Source organism: Bubalus kerabau, chromosome 5 (assembly GCF_029407905.1).
Source record: "Bubalus kerabau isolate K-KA32 ecotype Philippines breed swamp buffalo chromosome 5, PCC_UOA_SB_1v2, whole genome shotgun sequence".
NCBI lineage: Eukaryota > Metazoa > Chordata > Mammalia > Artiodactyla > Bovidae > Bubalus > Bubalus kerabau.
Genome location: NC_073628.1, coordinates 98,531,581 through 98,551,559, shown reverse-complemented (window position 1 = coordinate 98,551,559; position 19,979 = coordinate 98,531,581). Strand labels below are relative to the sequence as shown.

At 46.1% G+C, this 19,979-nt stretch overlaps 1 protein-coding gene across 2 annotated transcripts in view; it reads left to right on the top strand.

The window, feature by feature from the left end:
- The window catches only part of PIK3CD (phosphatidylinositol-4,5-bisphosphate 3-kinase catalytic subunit delta), a 36,420-nt gene that overhangs the window by 2,872 nt on the left and 13,569 nt on the right, over window positions 1-19,979 (top strand). For both annotated transcript variants that reach the window (XM_055582376.1, XM_055582375.1), the window contains exon 2: window positions 18,781-18,953. In XM_055582376.1, the coding sequence (XP_055438351.1) occupies window positions 18,813-18,953 (141 nt within the window). In that variant the 5' untranslated portion in view covers window positions 18,781-18,812. The remainder of the gene's footprint in view (window positions 1-18,780; window positions 18,954-19,979) is intronic.

Below are 19,979 nucleotides of genomic sequence, written 5' to 3'. Positions count from 1 at the left end.
TGGGGGCTTTCCCCCCCACCCTCACTTCATTTCTAGATCTTCATCGGGAATTTCCAAGCATCTTTATTAGTGTGGCTCTCTCTAAAAAGATCAAATTATTAAGCAGAATTTTTACCTATAAAGCAGAATGAAAGAGTGCCACTGTGGTACAACTAGAGACTGGCCCAGAACCCCTTCCACTCAGCACCCTGTCCCACACTTGCCACCTTCTGAAAAGCTCAGGGTGTTTCTGTGGAGCCACAGGACTCCCTGGCACAGAGGCAAAAACCATGGGTTGTGTAGACTGTGTTGAAGAGTTGGAGTTTCTTCTACACACCTGTTTACACTATCTTGATCTGTATTTCAGAAAATGACTTTTAATAATGATTTTTAACTCTCCGACTTTTTGATTCATAAAGGATACCTATTTACTGTTGAAAGTGTACAAAACAGAAAGAAATTGCAAGCATCTCTTGGCTGTAATTCTACCCCAACCTGAAAGAACCATGTTTCCTTATTGGAGTATCCTCCCCCCACCCCACCCCTGGAGAGACTTCTTTGTGTATCTTTGGAAGCTTGATTTTGATTTACTGTTAAATATGATCATGAACTTCCACAAAAAGAACTGAATGCAAAAATGAGAGTAAAGGTATAAATCCTTAAGAAAAACAGAAAAGTAGGTGATAGAGAAGGAGGGATGTGAGCAAAACTTTTGAAAGATGGGGAGCAGGGGAGTGAGAGAGAAGGAAAGCTTAGAAGGTTGAATATCCCAGCTGCGAGGAAGGGGAGCTGACATGTAAACAGGACCCACTAAAGGCTAAAGAATGAGGGGTACAGAGTGTTCCTGATGATGGGGTGCAGGGGGCAGGTGGAAGCAGGAATATTAGTTGAAAGTTTGTGTTAGAGCCACAGACCCCTCTCTCAGGCTGCCGGCAGCGTCCTCCCCCACCAGCTGCTTTCCTACAGGCAGTGTTGAACCAGGGCAGCCGAGGGTGAGGGAGGCTCTGTACTGAGAGTAGGAGAATTCAGTGAAAGTTTGTGTGTTGAACAGAGAGACCCTCTCCCGCTACTCCCACAGCGTGGCTGTCTGGCTTCTACCCATCCTCCAGGCAGGGTTTTGAAGAACTTCTCTCTGAGGAAATGGACCTCACATGAAAAAATGCTCCTTTATCACTTCACACCAATACTAACCAAGCAGCTAGGCCTGTACAAACAGCTTTCAGTACCTCGCTCTTAAATTTGAATGGGCAGATCTGGTACATCGCATGTCGAATGAGCATGGAAGACAGAGACCCAAACTGACAGGAAAAAGAGATTTTGAAGTTATAAACATGGTTGTTTTAAAAAAGGCATATTTAGGGGACTTCCCTGGTGATACAGTGGTTAAGAATCCACCTGTCAATGCAGGGGACATGGACTCAATCCCTGGTCCAGGAAGATGCCATGTGCCATGGAGCAACTAAGCCTGTGCACCATAAGTACTGAGCCAGAGTGCTGCAGCTACTGAAGCCCGTGTGCCTAGAGCCTGTGCTCCATAACAGGAGAAGCCACTGCAGTGAGAGGGCCACGTGTCATAACAGAGTAGTCCCTGCTCACCACAACTAGAGAAAGCCCATGCAAAGCAACAAAGACCCAGTGCAGCCAATAGATAATTTATTAAATTTGAAAAAAGGAATCTGCCTTGCAACGCAGGAGATGAGGGTTCGATCCCTGGTCAGGGAACTAAGATCCCACATGCAGAGGAGCAACTAAGCCCGCATGCCACAGCTAAGAGAGTCTATGTGCCACAATGAAAGATCCCACATGCTGCAACTAAGACCTGATACAGCCAAAGTAAAGAAATAAATATTAAAAAAATAAAAAGGTATATTCATAAAATAATAATAAGCTCTTGGATATCAAAACTAGGAGTGGAAATTTCAGTAGAATAGAGTTGAATGATTGAACAAGGAAATTCTGGAAAGTAGGACAAAAAGGCTTGAGAGATGGGAAAGAAGAAAGAAAAGAGAAGAAAATGAGAGTAAGTTTAGGTGGCCCAGTGTCCATCTCATAGAAGCTCAAGGGGAAGAAATGGAGAAGAAAAAGTTATTAAATAAACACTAGGAAAAAAAATCTACAAGTGAAAGAGTTTCTGCATTGAGTCTCTATAGCACTGAGCACAATGATAATTAGATACACTACATCAAAGTAAAAGATGTTCTGAGGGACAGCATCATGAACTTTCAAAACTCCAGAGATAGAGAGAAGTTACTAAAAGCCAGCACAGGGAAAAAGAGCCACAAACAGAAGATCAGAGAACAGAATGTCATTGGACTTCACAAAAGTAACACCAGAAAAGGTGGGGGGAGCAACATCAGAAGCTACATGGAGTAATTCTTTCAAGTTTCCAGGGGAAATTAACTCTCAATCCAGAATTCTGTGATCACCATTCAAGCAAAATAATAGAATGAAGACATTTTTCAGACATGTGAATTTTCAAAAACTTTACACACACATACCCTTTGTATTCCTTTTCAAGGAAGCTACTGGAGGATGTGCTCCACTAAAATGAGAGAGGAAATCAACAAAGAGGAACAAGTGGTGTAGTGTGCAGTTGTCTTGTTTCTCCTTTGGCTCAGCCGCCAAATGACCTTCTGTATTTCAGTTGTTACCTTTGAGTCTTGACAGTGGGGAGAAAAAAAACCTACCCCACCATGGGAACTGAAAAGTACTCACTTCCAAGACTGGACCTGTGATGTGGGCATCATTAACGAGATGTATCTATGTTACATTTTGACAGAGAAGAGAGGGATGAAGTGTGTGTTTTATCCATGGTTATGGTGCTGACAGCAGGGATGGGCTGCAAGTTTGAGTTCTTGGCACATAAGTGGCAGGTATACAAAGTAGCTCCCAGTGTATTCTCAGTTACTCAGTTGTGTCCAGTTCTTTGAAACCCCATGGACTGCAGCTCACCAGGCTCCTCTGTCCATGGAATTTTCCAGGCAAAAATACTGGAGTGGGTTGCCATTTCCTCCTCCAGGAGATCTTCCTGACCCAGGGATTGAACCTGGGTCTCCTGCATCTCCTTCACCGGCAAGCACATTCCTTCCCACTGTGCCACCTGGGAAGTGCAGCACCCAGTACTCAGTGGCAATACCAGCAGTTTTGCCATCAGAAACGATTCTGCACATAGTGTACTGAAATTATATTTCTTTTCTTGTTCAGCTTTTTGTTTTCCCTGGAGTTGATAGTTGCCTCATATTTTTATTTTCTGTTTTTTTCCAACATGAAAGCAAACATGTTAGTCACTCAGTCGTGTCCGACTCTTTGGGGCCCCCATGGACTGTAACCCGCCAGGCTCCTCTGTCCATGAAGTTTTCCAGGCAAGAATACTGGAGTGGATAGCCATTCCCTTCTTCTGGGTTTCTTCCTGACCTAGGGATTGAACCTGGGTCTCCTGCATCACAGGCAGATTGTTTGCCATCTGAGCCACCCTGGAAGCCCTCAGTTTTCAATGTTTAGTTCGGTTCAGTCGCTCAGTCATGTCTGACTCTTTGTGACCCTATGGACTGCAGCACACCAGGCCTCCTTGTCCATCACCAACTCCTGGAGTTTACCCAAGCTCATGTCCATTGAGTCAGTGAGGCCACAACCATCTCATCCTCTGTCGTCCCCTTCTCCTCCTGCCCTCAATCTTTCCCAGCATCAGGGTCTTTTCAAATGAGTCAGCTCTTCGCATCAGGTAGCCAAAGTATTGGAGTTTCAGCTTTAACATCAGTCCTTCCAATGAACACTCAGGACTGATCTCCTTTAGGATGGACTGGTTGGATCTCCTTGCAGTCCAAGGGACTCTCAAGAGTCTCGTCCAACACCACAGTTCAAAAGCATCAGTTCTTCAGTGCTCAGTTTTCTTTGTAGTCCAACTCTCACATCCATACATGACTATTGGAAAAACCATAGCTTTGACTAGATGGACCTTTGTTGGCAAAGTAATGTCTCTGCTTTTTAATATGCTATCTAGGTTGGTCATAACTTTCCTTTCAAAGAGTAAGCGTCTTTTAATTTCATGGCCGCAGTCTCCATCTGCAGTGATTTTAGAGCCCCCAAAAATAAAGTCTAACACTGTTTCCTCTGTTTCCCCATCTATCTGCCATGAAGTGATGGGACCAGATGCCATGGTCTTAGTTTTCTGAATGTTGAACTTTAAGCCAGCTTTTTCACTCTCCTCTTTCACTTTCATCAAGAGGCTTTTCAGTTCCTCTTCACTTTCTGCCATAAGGGTGGTGTCACCTGCATATCTGAGGTTATTGATATTTCTCCCAGCAATCTTGATTCCAGCTTGTGCTTCATCCAGCCCAGCGTTTCTCATGATGTACTCTGCGTATAAGTTAAATAAGCAGGGTGACAATATACAGCCTTGATGTACTCCTTTTCCTATTTGGAACCAGTGTTGTTCTGTGTCCAGTTCTAACTATTGCTTCCTAACCTGCATACAGATTTCTCAAGAGGCAGGTCAGGTGGTCTGGTATTCCCATCTCTTTCAGAATGTTCTACAATTTATTGTGATCCACACAGTCAAAGGCTTTGGCATAGTCAATAAAGCAGAAGTAGATGTTTTTCTAGAACTCTCTTGCTTTTTTGGTGATTCAGTGGATGTTGGCAATTTGATCTCTGGTTCTTCTGCCTTTTCTAAAACCAGCTTGGACATCTGGAAGTTCACGGTTCATGTATTGCTGAAGCCTGGCTTGGAGTAATCACCAATTCTTTCTCAAACTCTCCAATAGAATTATTAAACTTCTCACAATGCAGCAAATATGTCAGATAACCCATCATCTCCTTCCCTGCTTAATCATTGAGAGTCCACTTCTTTATTTGCAATCAAGAGCCATGATTGGTGGAGAGAAGGTGAAGGGAATTCCCATAATAATAGTGAAGAGAAGTCTCAGTTGTGCGTCTGGTCTAGACAGCAACCAGCCCAATTTAGAGCAAGATGGCTGAGGGCCCAGGAGGAATATCTGTAAGAAAAAAATGGAGTTGATGGATTATTTGATATATTTGCTATAGTATGAGGGTTTTATAGCTCTGTTAGAGAATTTAGGGAATAGTTACACATTCATACATAGAATGCAAAGAAAATTAAAAACAAGGCAACAATCAACTATAGGAGTAACAAAAAGTTGGAACAAGAAAGGATATCATGAGACTTCCCTGGTGGTCCAGAGGTTAAGACTCTGCTTTGCAGTGCAGGGGACACAGGTTCAACCTCTGGTCAGAGAACTAAGATCCCACATGCCTTGGAGCTCCTGAGCCCACGTGCTCCCAAGCCTGTGCATTGCAAGAAGATCCTGCATGTTGCAACTAAGACCTGAAGCAGCCCAATAAATAAATATTTTTTTAAAAGAAAGGAAATCATAGTATAGTATGTGGCTTAGCTTTGAACAATATTTACATTGTTATAATAATAGAAACACTAAAGTTTGATGAACAAAAAATGATCACATTGGTATATCTAGAAGATGGGAGAGAGGATCCGTGCATGTGTGTAGCTGCAGGAAAGCACAAACTTATCTTCTAAAATAAGTTAAAAGTTAGGACTTCCCTGGTGGTCCAGTGGTTAAGAATCTCCCTTTTAATGCAGGGGACACAGGTTCAATCCATGGTCAGGGAAGATTCCACGTGCTGCAAGGCAACTGAGTCCATGCACCGCAGCTACTGAGCCTGTGCGCTCCAAAGCCCATGCTCAGCAGCGAGGAGGCACTGCAGTGAGAACCTGTGCACCCTGACTAGACAGCAGCCCCTGCTCACCTCAACTGGCAAAAACCCACAAGCAGCAACAAATAAGTAAATATTAAGAAAAGAAGTTACAAGTTGAAGATCAAGAAATATCAATCTAAACCTATTATTTAGAAATGCAGAGATGAGTACCCAGAGAAACAACTGAAATTGGGGATGGTATGTTCGGATGTGGAGGTCAAGGGACTGCTAATTTTTCGCTGTGAGCATTTTAGTTTTAATTAATTGTTAAAATCCTGTGCTTTCATAACTTTCACAGGTATGAAAATTTTAAAGTCATTATTACGATAGCCACTTCCACTGATAATACAGCTGTTTTCACTTTCTATATGCTTGCTGAAATGTTTTGTCCACAAACATGTTGCCATGATAACTATATGTGCCGTATTGGTTTCATTTAATGTGGGGTCTATTTGCGGCGTCATGTAGTATGCACAGGTGTTGTTCTAGTGGCTGTATTCACTCTTGTTGTATATATGATAATTTATTTAGCCATTTCTTCATGATTATTATTTTACATATGTATTTGTTTGGCTGTGCTGCAACTCAAGATCCTCGTTGCAGCATGTAGGATACTTTAGTTGTGCCCTGTGGGGTCTAGTTTCCTGACCAGAGATCGCACTTGGGCCCCCCTCGTTAGCAGCTTAGCATCTCAAACACTGGACCACCAGGGAAGTTTCTCTTTATTGTTTTTGATTTATAACTTTCACAGATAATACCACAATGAATATCTTTGTGCATATAGGTGGAGTGAAAGTTGCTCGGTCGTGTCCAACTCTTTGCAACCCCATGGACTGTAGCCCACCAGACTCCTCTGTCCATGGAATTCTCCAGGCAAGAATAGTGGAGTGGGTTGCTGTTCCCTTCTCCAGGGAACCTTCCCAACCCAGGGACCTAACCCAGGTCTCCCGCATTGCAGGGATATTCTTTACTGTCTGAACCACCGGGGAAGACCAAGAGTACTAGAATGGGTAGCCATTCCCTTCTCCTGGGGATCTTCCCAACCTAGGAACTGAACCGGAGTCTTCTGCATTGCAGGCAGATTCTTTACCAGCTGAACCACCAGGGAAGCCCTTTGTGTATATAGCTTTTTCTTTTTGCTTTTGAATTGCTCCCTAGGACAGTTCCCCAAATTGACCAAATATGAGAACTTGGATCTTTCTCTTTGATTTCTCTATATACTGCTGAGCCCCCTAGGTGCACCATGAACTGAGCATCCTAGGAGAGGTTGAAATAGAATTTTCTGCAGGACAATTGGCTTGTTTTTTCTGATGGCAGCAGGAGAAGTCAGAAGTCTGTCTTTTCTTTCCACATAGAACAGAATTTCCAAAGCCCTACCCCTCTCCTTCTCTGATGTCTGTCTTGGCTCCCGCACCCCCCCCCACTGAGAGTATTTTTCCTTTTTAAAATATTCAAATTAGAAGTTACTGCCCTTTTGAATAATATGGATTCAAAGGAGATACATTTAAAATGGGAGAGAATGGAAAAAAAAAGTGAGAAAGAGGACTTCCGTGGTGGTCCAGTGGTTAAGAATCTGCCTTCAAATGCAGGGCATGAGGGTTCGATGCCTGGTCGCGGAACTAAGATCCCACCTGTTGTGGGACAGCTAAGCCTGAGCCACAGCTACTGAGCCTGTGCACCACAGTGAAGAGCCTGCTTGCCACAGCGAAGATCGCAGGTGCCACAGCTAAGACCCAGCACAGCCGAAAATAAAGAATTAAATAAAATGTATTTTTTAAAAAAGTGAAGGAGGCAGAAGTGGGTAGATGAGGAGACCAGGGAGTAAGGCAGTGCATGTCCTCAGCTTACCTTCCAGGGGGACATCGAAATGCCTTCTGCACAACGTGCCATTACTTTGTAATTTTGTCCCATCCTTCACTCCTCTGACCCCTTTTTTTCTCATGGCAGGAGTTGGGGAGTTAGACAGCCCTCCAGACAAACCCATCCTTCCTCATCATAGGATGGTGTTTGGGATGTCCAACTTGCCTGGACCAAAAGAAAAAAGAAAGCATCTGTAGTTTGGAAGAATAGCACATCTATCCTAAAAGTGTGCTTGATGAGGGCCCTGGGCCATGCAGTTTCCCTCTGGACTGTGGCCTCATTCTTTTCAAGAAAGAGGAAGATGCAGGCCTCAAGACTGGGCTGCTGGACTGCCTGCCTGCCAGCTCCTTACAAACAGAGGTTCGGGGCGCTTTGTGGCCTGCACGGCTCAACACCCTCCCTCATTCGTCTGCCCTGCCAGCTCTGACCCGGGTCCCTAGCCCCATTGCTTTCCCACCTCCATCCTTGCTTCCCATCCTTCCATTTTGCTCACAGCAGCCGAAGCAGTCTTCTCTGTTAAGCGTAAAATCAGGCCTTCTCCATTCCCCACCTAAAATCCCCTGGTAACTTCCCACTGCAGTGGTGCCAAAGCCTGACTCCTCACCTGACTTCTCACCTCATCATCTTGCCCAGACTGCCCTTCATGCATGACTTTCATTTCCTGGTCTCCTGCCTCAGGGCCTCTGCACTTCCCCTTCCACCTGCCTGGAACCCTATTTCATAGAGCTTTGCTGGATCCTTCTCATCATTTGGGCCTCACCTGCAATATAATCTCACCTGAGGACCCTTCCCTGACCTGTCATCCAAAGGAGACCCTCCCAGCAAACTCCTGTTTTATCACTTTCCAAGCCTATACTATCTGAAATCATCGTGATTATTCAAATGTTTCTTTTCATTTTTTGATTTTTCCTGTTAGACTAAAAATTCCATGAGAGCAGGAGTGGTGCCTGTCCCACTCCCAGATGGGTGCATGGAAGGTGCTCAAATAAACATTTTTGAGTGAATGAACAGGCTAGTGAAGGAATGAATAAGGACTTGGGATCTGCAGCCTTCTGGGTTGAGGAGGGCCCCACCTTCTTTTTCCTGAGGGTCTCTGGGAGGATGTGGTGGTTGGAGGATCTCTTAGCAGCCAGAGCAGGGTGGTGGTTCCTGGAAACTCGTTTGGAGTAAACATACAGGAGGTTCACCAGGAGGTGAGTAAAAGCATCAAGCATCTTCCACTCCGCCTCTCGTGTACTCATTTGCTGGCACTTTCCATCTAAGGTGGGCAACAGGAAAAGTGTTCATTTCTTTCTCCGTGGGAGGCTGCCTGGAGCAACAGGACTTTTTGAGGCTGAGAAGTCCTGAAAATAAACCCCGGTCAAGGGGCCCAATGTGGACCCTGCTTGTTCAGTGTGATATGGAAGGCCAGCCCTGAGGTCCCCAGCCCCTTGTCACGTGGCTGCTGGCTCCCCTCCTCTCCCACCTTGGGTGGATGGCAGATACTTGTTTTGTTCAGTTGCTAAGTTGTATCCTACTCTTTGTGACCCATGGACTGCAGCACGCCAGGCTCCTCTGTCCTTCACTATCTCCCAGAGTTTGCTCAAATTCATGTCCATTGAGTCAGTGATGCTATCTAACCATCTCATCCTGTTACCCCCTTCTCCTTTTGCCTTCAGTCTTTCCCAGCATCAAAGTCTTTTCCAATGAGTCAGTTCTTCTCATCAGGCAGCCAAAGTATTGGAGCTTCAGCTTCAGTATCAGTCCTTTCAGTGATTAATCAGGGTTGATGTCCTTTAGGATGGACTGGTTGGATCGCCTTGCAGTCCAAGGGACTCTCAAGAGTCTTCTCCAACACCACAGTTCGAAAGCATCAGTTCTTCAGCATTCAGCCTTCTTTATGGTCCAACTCTCACATCCGTACATGACTACTGGATACCACAGTCTTGACTGTACAGACCTTTGTCAACAAAGTGATGCGTCTGCTTTTTAATATGCTTTCTAGGTTTGTTGTCACTTTCCTTCCAAGGAGCAAATGTCTTTTAATTTCATGGCTGCAGTCACCGTCTGCAGTGATTTTGGAGCCCAAGAAAATAAAATCTCACTGCTTCCACTTTACTGTAGATCCTTGACTGTGGGCATAACCACCTTCTACAACTTTCTGTGACTGAGGTTCCTTCCCTTGGGCTAATTGGGTTGTAACGTTAGTCTCTGAAATCCAGACATTGGGCAGAGGTTTTGTCCTCAGGTTAAGGACATGAATGTCTCTCTCTATGCAGGTTCATAGGAGTGGTGCAGGGGGACCGCTAGACTCTTGCTTTAGAGTAACATCCGAAGGTATAGGGCATCCCTTTGGGAGAAGGCTGTTTATCACTCAGACAAGCAGGACACAACTTCCCTTCTCCCGCTGCCTATCCCTTGCGCAGAGCCTGCTGAGAGTGACTCATGTGTTCCCTTGGGAAGCTGTTTCCCAGGACATGTGACTGTAACACAAAAATGACAGTTTTTACATTGACAAAGGCTGAGCAGCAGTTCCTGGTGAGCATGTCGGCTACATCTGGGATGGCCACTGGGACAAGGCAGAAGTCTAGCCAACTCAGGAGATGCTCTGAGCCCCCCAACCCCGCCCCCCAACACACAGTGGAGTTTCAGCAGGAACGAAGGGATCCTTCAGTTGTCCCGAGTTAGGGACAAGCAGCTGGTCTGGCAGCCCAGGGGCCGTATGGGCTACAGGCTCACTCCCCATCCCGTTTGTGGCTCTGGGATCCTACATCCCTTAATTGCCCTTTTCTCTTAGAAATAACTTACTCCCCTAGTGGCTCAGATGGTAAAGAATCTGCTTGCAGTGTGAGAGACCCAGGTTCGATCCCTGGGTCAGGAAGATCCCCTGGAGAAGGGAATGGCTACCCACACAAGTATTCTTGCCCAGAGAATTCCATGGACAGAGGAGCCTGGCAGGCTACAGTCCATGGGGTCGCAAAGAGTCGGACACGACTGAGCGAGTAACACATTTAGAAATAACTTAGGGCCCCCTGAAACATTCCTGAGGTACAAGGAAGGATGGGGCTGGCGGATGTCCTTTTAGCGAAACCTTTGGAGAAATTCCTCTGCTGACCGCTTAAGACTCAGGTCAGACCCCTCAGACCTTCACGGCTGAGAAACTGTTCTTCATTCTCAGGCCAAAGAAAGTGCATCTATCCAGGAATGTCTTGGAACAGCTTGCAAAGAGGGTGGGGACAGCAACCCCCAGCCGGGATGGCTCTGTTGCCACATAGCTGTTCTGTGGATGGTGCTGGCTGGAAGTGGGGAGGTGAAAGGAAGCGAGCTCTTTCTGGTCCAGTTTTCTTTGATCTTTTATGAATGAATCATATGCGGATAAATAGAAAAGCCCTCTCTCAAAATTCTGGATAACTCGGAATGAGAAAGATGGCTCATTGTTCTTCTTAGGTCCATCCCATTTTGGTCCCCAGAGGGTGGTCCTGGCCCTCACTCACCCTCCAGTCCCCATGGCTCCATGGCCACCTACTGACCCCAAGTGATGTCTCTATGACCCCAAAGAAGTCTCCTCTGAGCTTTACGGTGACTTTGCCCCTTGGATGTCTCCACTGGGGTGCTCAGTAAACAACTCTGATTCAGTGTGTCTGAAATGGAGCTCTTGCTATTTCAATCCCCTCCAAATCTGTTTCTCCAGTATAGTTTCCTGTCTCAGTAAATATCCACTATCCAGCCAGTCTCCCAAGCTCAACCTGCCTGTCATCCTTGCTCCTTCCCTCACTGTTCCCCATCTGACGACCCCTTCCCCCACCAGCTCCTAGATGTATGTGGTTCCCTTCCTTTCACCAGCTCCATCTCCTCTTCCTAGATCAAGCCACCGTCATCTGTAGCATGAGCTGCCCCACACTCTCCTTCTTGCCTGCTTGCAACTGTCCAGCCCTTCCTAGCCACAGCCAACAGCATCATTTCAGATGCCAGTCAGATCCGGTGGCTCCCTGGCCTAAAACTCTCCAGGACTGTGCATCACTCCTGGAGTGAAAGCCAGGTGTTTCCCTGTGAAGGCTCAATGAGACTGGCCTCCGCTGACCTCCTCAGCCCATCTCATCCCACCGTCCCACATGCTCCAGAGGCAAGGGACCGCCTGCTGTTGGCTGTGAATGTGATGGCTCACCCGGGTCCTCTGCCCCTGTGTCCTCCCCTCACAGTGGTCTTTCTCAGCCTTCTGCATGTGGTAGCCCCTCCTGCTGTCCCTCTTCGCATCATCACTTGACAATCTGCCATTTACCACCTTGATCCATCATTGCGGAAACATCCATCTTGTCTACTGTGTCTCCCCTACTGGTGTGTAAGCTCTTTCTGGAGAGAGACCCTTTGTCTCATTCACCTGTGTGTTCCCAGCCCCTCTCATGATTCCTGGCACTTAATAAATACTAGTTGAATAAACTAATACATCTCAGCCTGAGTGATATATACAAAGTGTCAAATCTCATAATACATGAGTACAGATTATTTCTGTGAGATGAAATTCCATTCATGAGTGCAAATTATTCCATGAGAATAATTGTGAGTTTCTGCATTCAGATTCAGGACATTAGTGTTCCTGTACAGGCTGGGAGGGGCTTCCAGGTGGTGCTAGTGGTAAAGAACCCACCTGCCAATGCAGATAGACATAGGTTCGATCCCTGGGTTGGGAAGATCCCCTGGAGGAGGGCATGGCAACCTGCTCCAGTTTTCTTGCCTGGAGAATCCCAGGGACAGAGGAGTCTGGTGGGCTATGGTATATGGGATCACAGAGAGTTGGACACCTGAAGCACTGACTTAGCTCACATGCACGCATAGGCTGGGAGACCCTGGCTTTCTGTGAGAAATATCTGGAGGGTCGGCGGCCCCCCAGCTTGGTGATGTGGCGACCAGAGAACACTCTGTGGGGTAGGCTGGGAGAGCGAAGGCAGGAAACCTGATATACTTTTAGGCCAAACAAATGGGAATTTGGTGCCCAGAACATTCTTCTACAATTGGCCTGCCAGGCCCCAGCTTGTTTTCTTGGAATACCAAACTTTGGCAAAAGGGTCTAAATCTGTGTTGTGGGGAGAACAGACATGCTGGAACTCCCGTCCTTCAGGAGGGCCAGCAGATAACAGTTCCACGTGCCTCTGGGTGGCAGCACAAAGGACGGGGGGTTGGCTCGTAGAGGTGGGCCCGTTTCCAAGCAAAGAACTCTCCAAACACTAGAGGCTTCCCGAAGGAATGTGCTACTTTAGTCATGGAAGTAGATACTTTCAGCTACAAGTGACAGAAAACCCACCTCAAACTACTCTTAACAACAACAAAAAAAGGCAGGGAAGGGAGTTTGGCAGATAGAATGGAAAAGTCCAAGGTGAAATGTAGTTTCAGGCATGGCTGGATCCAGGGAATCACAGGCTGCCCTCAGGACTCTGCTTCGCGTTCCATACAGAGTTCTGCTCTCCTCCACGTTGCTTCTTTCTCAGGTCCCGGCCCTCAGGGCAGCAGGTGGTCACCAGGAGCTCTAGGGTGTGTGTGCGTGTCCTAAGTCACTTCAGTCATGTACGACTCTCTGCGACCCCATGGACTGTAGCCCGTCAGGCTTCTCTGTCCATGGGATTCTCCAGGTAAGAATACTGGAGTGGGTTGCCATGCCCTCCTCCAGGGCATCTTCCTGACCCAGGGACTGAATCCGTGTCTCTTAGGTCTCCTGCATTGGCAGGCAGGTTTTTTACCACTCAGCCACCTGGGAAGCCCAACTCTAGGTAGATATTCTGTCTTTTCTCCTCCCCCAGGAAAAAGTCGCTAAAGAAGCCCAGATGTCAAAACCAATTGGATGGACTTGATAGTCACATGCCCATCTTGAAATCAGTGTAGCCAGAAAGATACAATTGGCTGGGCCTACGTCCATTCCTGCTTCCTGTCCAGTCCCCAAGGCCAGAGAAGACACAGGGCTTTGATTAGCTGGGCCTGGGTCTCAGGCTACCTGGGGACCCAGGAGTGAAGTCAACCCACCTGAGCCACTTGGACTGAGAGTGGAATGAGTTTGTGAAAGGTCCCTGGCTCCCAGGGGGAAAAAAAAAATGAAAAATTACAAGCACTCCTGTGCCCCCTTTCCCTGGGGTAACTGCCCTCCTCACTCCCCGTAACCCCTATCTCTTCATCTGCCTATGCAGGCTAGTTCTGCCGGTGCTTGTTCTCCTTATAAATGGGCTCTTGAGCACACAGTCTTTTGTACCTGACGTCTTTCACTCAGCCTTACATTTGTGAGATTCACTTATATGATGGATTTGTAGATCATCCACTCTCATTGCTATACACATTCCATGGGAAGAAGAAACCGCTATATGAATTTCATGGGGAAAAGAAGTAGTATTTTCCATTCTACTACTGATGAGCACGTGGCACATTTCCATTTGGGGACTGTTATGAGTAGCAGTGCTATGCTCTTTTGGGCGTCTTCTGGCACACATGTGCTAGCATTTCTGGTGAGCATGTACCTTGGCATGGAATTAATTGCTGGGTCATAGGGCATACGTGTTTGGGCTTCTCTAGAAGCTCAGATAGTAAAGCATCCGCCAAAAATGCAGGAGACCCCAGTTTGATCTCTGGGTCGGGAAGATGCCCTGGAGAAGGAAATGGCAACCCACTCCTGTATACTTGCCTGGAAAATTCAATGGACAGAGGAACCTGGCGGGCTACAGTCCATGGGGTCGCAAAGAGTTGGACACGATAGAGCAACTATACACACACACACACACACACAGAGGGCATATGTGTCCAGCTTTAATAGATACTGCTAAACAGTTTTCCAAAGTGGTTGTGTCAATCCACATTCTTGGAGCAGTTCTAAAGTCTCTGGATTAGCTGGCATCTGAGTCCCATATCTATACCGAGAGTGATGGGTCTGGGCTTCACGGAGAATGGGGCTTGTAGTAACTTCACCCTGGGTCCTGGGCCCACAGAAGGGGAAAGAGTCCCCATCTTTCTCCTCTCCCGTCTGGCATTTGATTCTGTCCTGCCCACGCCATCACGAGTCTTCCTCTTCTAGGAATGAATTGTTTTGTTTTTAAATATTTGTTTATTTGGTTGTGCTGGGTCTTTGTTGCTGTGCGAGGGCTTTCTCTAGTTGCAGAGGATGGGGGCTACTCTAGTTGCGGTTTCTCACTGCGATGGCTTCTCTTGTTGCAGAGCATGTGCTCTAGGGCATGCAGGCTTCAGTAGTTGCAGTGCATAGCCTCAGCTGTCGTGGCTCCCAGGCTCTAGAGCACAGGCTCAGTAGTTGTGGTGCTCAGGCTCAGTTGCCCCGAGGCATGTGGGATCTTCCCGGACCAGGGATCGAACCTATATCCCCTGCACTGCAAGGTGGATTCTCAACCCTTGGGCCACCAGGGAAGCCCAGAAATTAGTTTTCAATATCAAAGGGTTTCCCTGCATGCCGCATGGATGGGGGTAGTCAAAGGCTTCCCACAGCGCTGAGAGCAGGGAAGTGAGGGATGTCTGTGTCCCAGAGCCCCATCCATCTCTCTGGCTAGAGTCCTGGGGAGCTCCTGCCCCAGGTGCTCATCTCAACCTCAGGATCAAGTGGTCAAAAATGCTCCTGACTTTCAAAGCTCAGCCAAACCATTGTCAATGGATTTTTCCAGAATTTCTGATGATCATCCACATTTTGAATAATTAAAAAAAAAAAAGTGCCTTTGGCCTGGCCATTCTCAGAAAGAGGAACCCAGAGTAGGATGTGGTTTTACAATCAGAGGAAGTGGATCCCAACAGCGGTGACACGGTAGCGCATGCTTGGTCCTGCTGCTCAGGGCAGCTTCTACATCTAACCAAGAGTGAGGCCTGGGCCCCACTGGCAGAGCCCCCAGAACATCTCTCTCAAACTAAGCATTTCCTTCCAGCTATTTTTAAAGTCATCTCAATCTCAGCGGATGTGACCTTAGGGTAAGGAAGTATTTGTTTAAAGGATAAAATTTATAAAACATAAAGGAACAAGATTTGACTACATCAACATTCAAAACTTCTGCTCCTTAAAAAGACACATAAGTAAAATGAAAAGATGACTCCCATTAGAAGATATTCTCAACTCATTCAAGCAATTAAAGAACTGAATCTAAAGAATAGAAAGAAACCCTACAAACCAGTAAGCAAAAGACAACCCCAGGACTTCGCTGATGGTTCAGACAGTAAAGAATCCGCCTGCCAATGCAGGAGACACGGGTTCCATCCCTGGGTTGGGAAGATCCCCTGAAGAAGGAAATGGCAACCCCCTCCACTGTTCTTGCCTGTGAAATCGCTGGACAGAGGATCCTGGCAGGTTACAGTCCATGGGGTCACAAAAGAGTCAGATACAGCTTAGGTACTAAACAACAGTTTGTTGTTCAGTTGCTAAGTCGTGTCCAACCCCATGAACTGCAGCACTCTAGGCTTCTCTGTCCTTCACTATCTCCTGGAGTTTGCTCAAACTCATGTCCATTGAGTCAGTGATGCTATCTAACCATCTCATCCTCGGTCGTCCCCTTCTCCTCTTGCCCTCAATCTTTCCCAGCATCACGGTCTTTTCTAATGAACAACAATAGCGACAGACAAAGAAGGGAAAAGTTTATAAGCCTGTTATTTGCAGAAGGTAAACATTTTATGGATAATTAGAGAAATGCAAATTAAAACAAGAGAGCATTTTGTGCCCACCAGCTTGGCAGAAATGAGAAAATTGGACAATACCAAGTGCTAACTAAGACATGGAGATTACAAAGTTAAAGATGTGGTTACCCCTTGTCATAGATTATACTTATGATCTGACTCCATTCTTAGGCATCTACCCATCACCTGTGCTGTACGATATGGCAGCCACCAGCCACGTTTCTCTCTTGAACATTTGAAATGTGGAAAGTGTAAGTCAAGAATGGAATTTTTAAACATTTTATTTAATTCATTTAAATGTAAGAATTCATACTTGATTCAGTTATTGAAAAACTTAAGTATACTTGGAACAACTTGAATCGATGAGCCTACTTTTTTAACCTGTGAAAGTGAAAGTCACTCAGTCGTGTCCGACTCTTTGCAACCCCATGGACTATACAGTCCATGGAATTCTCCAGGCCAGAATACTGGAGTGGGTAGCTATTTCCTTCTCCAGGAGATCTTCCCAACCCAGGGATCAAACCCAGGTCTCCCGCATTGCAGAAGGAGTTTTAACCTGTAAGTTGTATGAAATCTACATACAGATGAAATATTTCTAATGAAAACCTACTGTCCAAATTGTGCTGTGAGTGTAAAATACACTCCAGATTTCAAACACTTAACACCAAAGAAAGGTAAACTATCTTAGTAATTTTTCTATACTGATAACATTGAAATGACCATAGTTTGGACGCATGCATAATCAGTCACTCAATCGTGACTGACCCTTTGCAACCCCATGGACTATAGCCTGCCAGACTCCTCTGTCCATGGAATTTTCCAAGCAAGAATACTGGAGCAGGTTCCCATTTTCTCCTCCAGGGGCTTCTTCCCGACCCAGGGATGGAACCCATGTCTCTTGTGTCCCCTATATTGGCAGGAGGATTCTTCACCAATGATGCCACCTGGAAAGCCCCATAGTTTGGATATAGTGGGTTAAATAAAATAGATTACTAACTTAATTTTATTTGTGTCTTTTTACTTTTTTAAAAAAGTAACTTTGACATTACACATGTAGCTCAAATTTATATTTTTCTTAGAGAACACCAAGACTCTCACTTGTACACAAGGAGATGTGTGCAAGAATATACATTGTAACATAATATGTAATAACCAAATAAACAGACACAAACCTCGAAGTTCCTTAACAAAAGAAGGGGGGAGGAAATAAATTGTGGTTTATTTACACAGTGAAAAATCACCCAAGAGTTAAAATGAGTGAATTAGAGTTACATGTATCAGCATGCATAAATCTAGATTGCAATGCTGGGTGGCAAAAAGCAAGGTGCAGAAGGCTCACTAATCATACATTGCTTTGAAAGCATGGAAAATATTAGGACTCATTTGTGGATACATTTTAGTCTAATAAAAGGATAAAAACATGCATGGAAACTGTAAACAACCAAAATCCAGGTGGTGGTAACCAGAACAGGGTAGAGACTCAGAAACCTCTAATTGAGTCTGTAACATTTTGTTACTTTCTGGAGAGGGAGTTTGGTATGGTTTCCCCAGTAGCTCAAACAGTAAAGAATCTGCCTGCAAAGCGGGAGACCTGGATTTGATCCCTGGATCGGGAAGATCCCTGAAGAAGGAAGGCCATGGCAGCCCACTCCAGTATTCTTGCCTGGAGAATTCCATGGACAGAGGAGTCTGGTGGGCTATGCTCCATGGGGTCGCAAAGAATCGGACACAACTGAGCAATTTTCACTTCACTTCAAGATATTTCAACAACTTGTTTGATAGTCAAAGCTGCTTGGTTTCTGGTCATAAAATTTCAAAGAACTTTAGTCTTCGGTCTTTCTCAAATTCAGGGTTGTCTGCCCAGTGATCCTGCCATTTTCCATGTTTGCCGGCTAGTGGCCATGGTGAGGTCTCCCATGTGTGTGTTCTTGAGAAAAATGATTTGGCATGGGTTTGTTGGTGTCTTTTCATAATTTTTATTTATTTGTTTGTTTTGGGCTATGCTGGGTTTTCATTGCTGCGCACAGATTTTCTCAATTTGTTGCGGAGAGCAGGGTCAGTGCACAGGCTTCTCATCACAGTGGCTTCTCTTGTTGGAGAGCACAGGCTCTAGAGTGCATGGGCTCAGTAGTTGTGGCACATGGGCTCAGCTGCCGTGTGGCATATGGGGTTTTCCTGGACCAGGGATCGAACCCATGTCCCCTGTACTGGCAGGCAGTTCTTAACCTCTGGGCCACCAGGGAAGTCCTGTATACATGCTCCGTTGGCCAGCCAGGCTCCTCTGTTCATGGGATTCTCCAGGCAAGAATACTGGAGCGGGTTTCCATTTCCTACTCCAGGAAGTCCTGTTGGCGTCTTAAACTGGAGGCACTGCCGTGAGGGAGGCAGACACAGTACCTGCCTGTGATGAGAGGCCGGACGCTCAGCCTAGACAGTGACCTGGGGCAGCAGGAGCCACAAGCCACCTCCTGGCTGGGACTCCATCCTGAGCCTCCTGCTGGCAGAGGTCCTGACTTCGTGTTTTCAAAGGGTCCTTTTAAAGGACTCACTCAGCACACCTGAGGGCCTCACTGTGCTTTGCTTCCTTTGCAGGACGACTGGTATCCTAGAAGTGAAAAAGCAGGATGCCCCCCGGGGTTGACTGCCCCATGGAATTCTGGACCAAGGAGGAGAATCAGAACGTGGCAGTTGATTTCTTGCTCCCCACAGGGGTCTATCTGAACTTCCCTGTGTCCCGAAATGCCAACCTCAGCACTATCAAGAAGGTACGATCTTGACCTTAAAACTAGTCCTCAGAGCTTGGAACTCAGAGAGACAGAAAAAGTCTCCCAGTCTCAAATTTGAGATCCTCTGCTATGAATTTTAAAAGACATGGGAATTCCCTTGAGGTCCAGTGGTTAGGACTCTGAGCTTTCTCTGCCTGGGGCCTGGGTTCAGATCCTGCAAGCCTCAAAGTGTGGCCGGAAAAAAAAAATTAAAAGATAAAAATAATGTGCAAGAATTCTTTAAAACATGCAGTTAGAATCTACCTATCTTTCCAAATTCAGCTCCTGCCCTTATTATTGCATGTTGCATGCATGAGTGCTCCGTCATATCTGACTCTTAACGACCCCCATGGACTGTGGGCCAACAGGCTTCTCTGTCCCTGGGATTTCTCAGGCAAGAATACCACAGTGGGTTGCTGTGTTGTCCCTCCCTAGATTCCCGTGAAAGCTCCGGGGTACTGGTTCCCAGGGGGGCCGTTCATTCTCTCCATGACTCTGCCCTCGTGTTTGAAACCACAGCTCATCCACGGCCACTTAAGAGTTTTACTGGTCTTTTGTCTTCAGAGCTGTCGTCATAGTCAACGGCATCTTGGGAAATAGTTTTTGGCTTTATTGAATCATTTTCATGGTGGATTACTGAGTCAAAGGATAAAACGACTGGATGGTATTTGGCAGATAGTGTCTTGTGACCTTTCCAAGGGCTTATCCCACTTGCAAAGGGTGGGACTTCATGGGTCATGTCAGAGGACAAGGCCTTAGCCCCGGATTTGAAAACACTTGGGAGCAAAAAAAAAAAAAAAAAGAGGGAGAGATGCAGTGAACCATACTTGAGTTTTGTTTAATTTTTTTAAATCTTCCCTTCCTGGGTGTTTCTTTCTTTCTTTTTTTTAATACTGGGTCTTAGTTTCGGCATGCAGGCTCTAGTTCCCTGACCAGGGATTGAACCTGGGCCCCCTGCATTGGGAGTATGGAGTCTTAGCCCCTGGACCACCAATGAAGTCCCCTTGAGTGTTTCTATAAAAATTA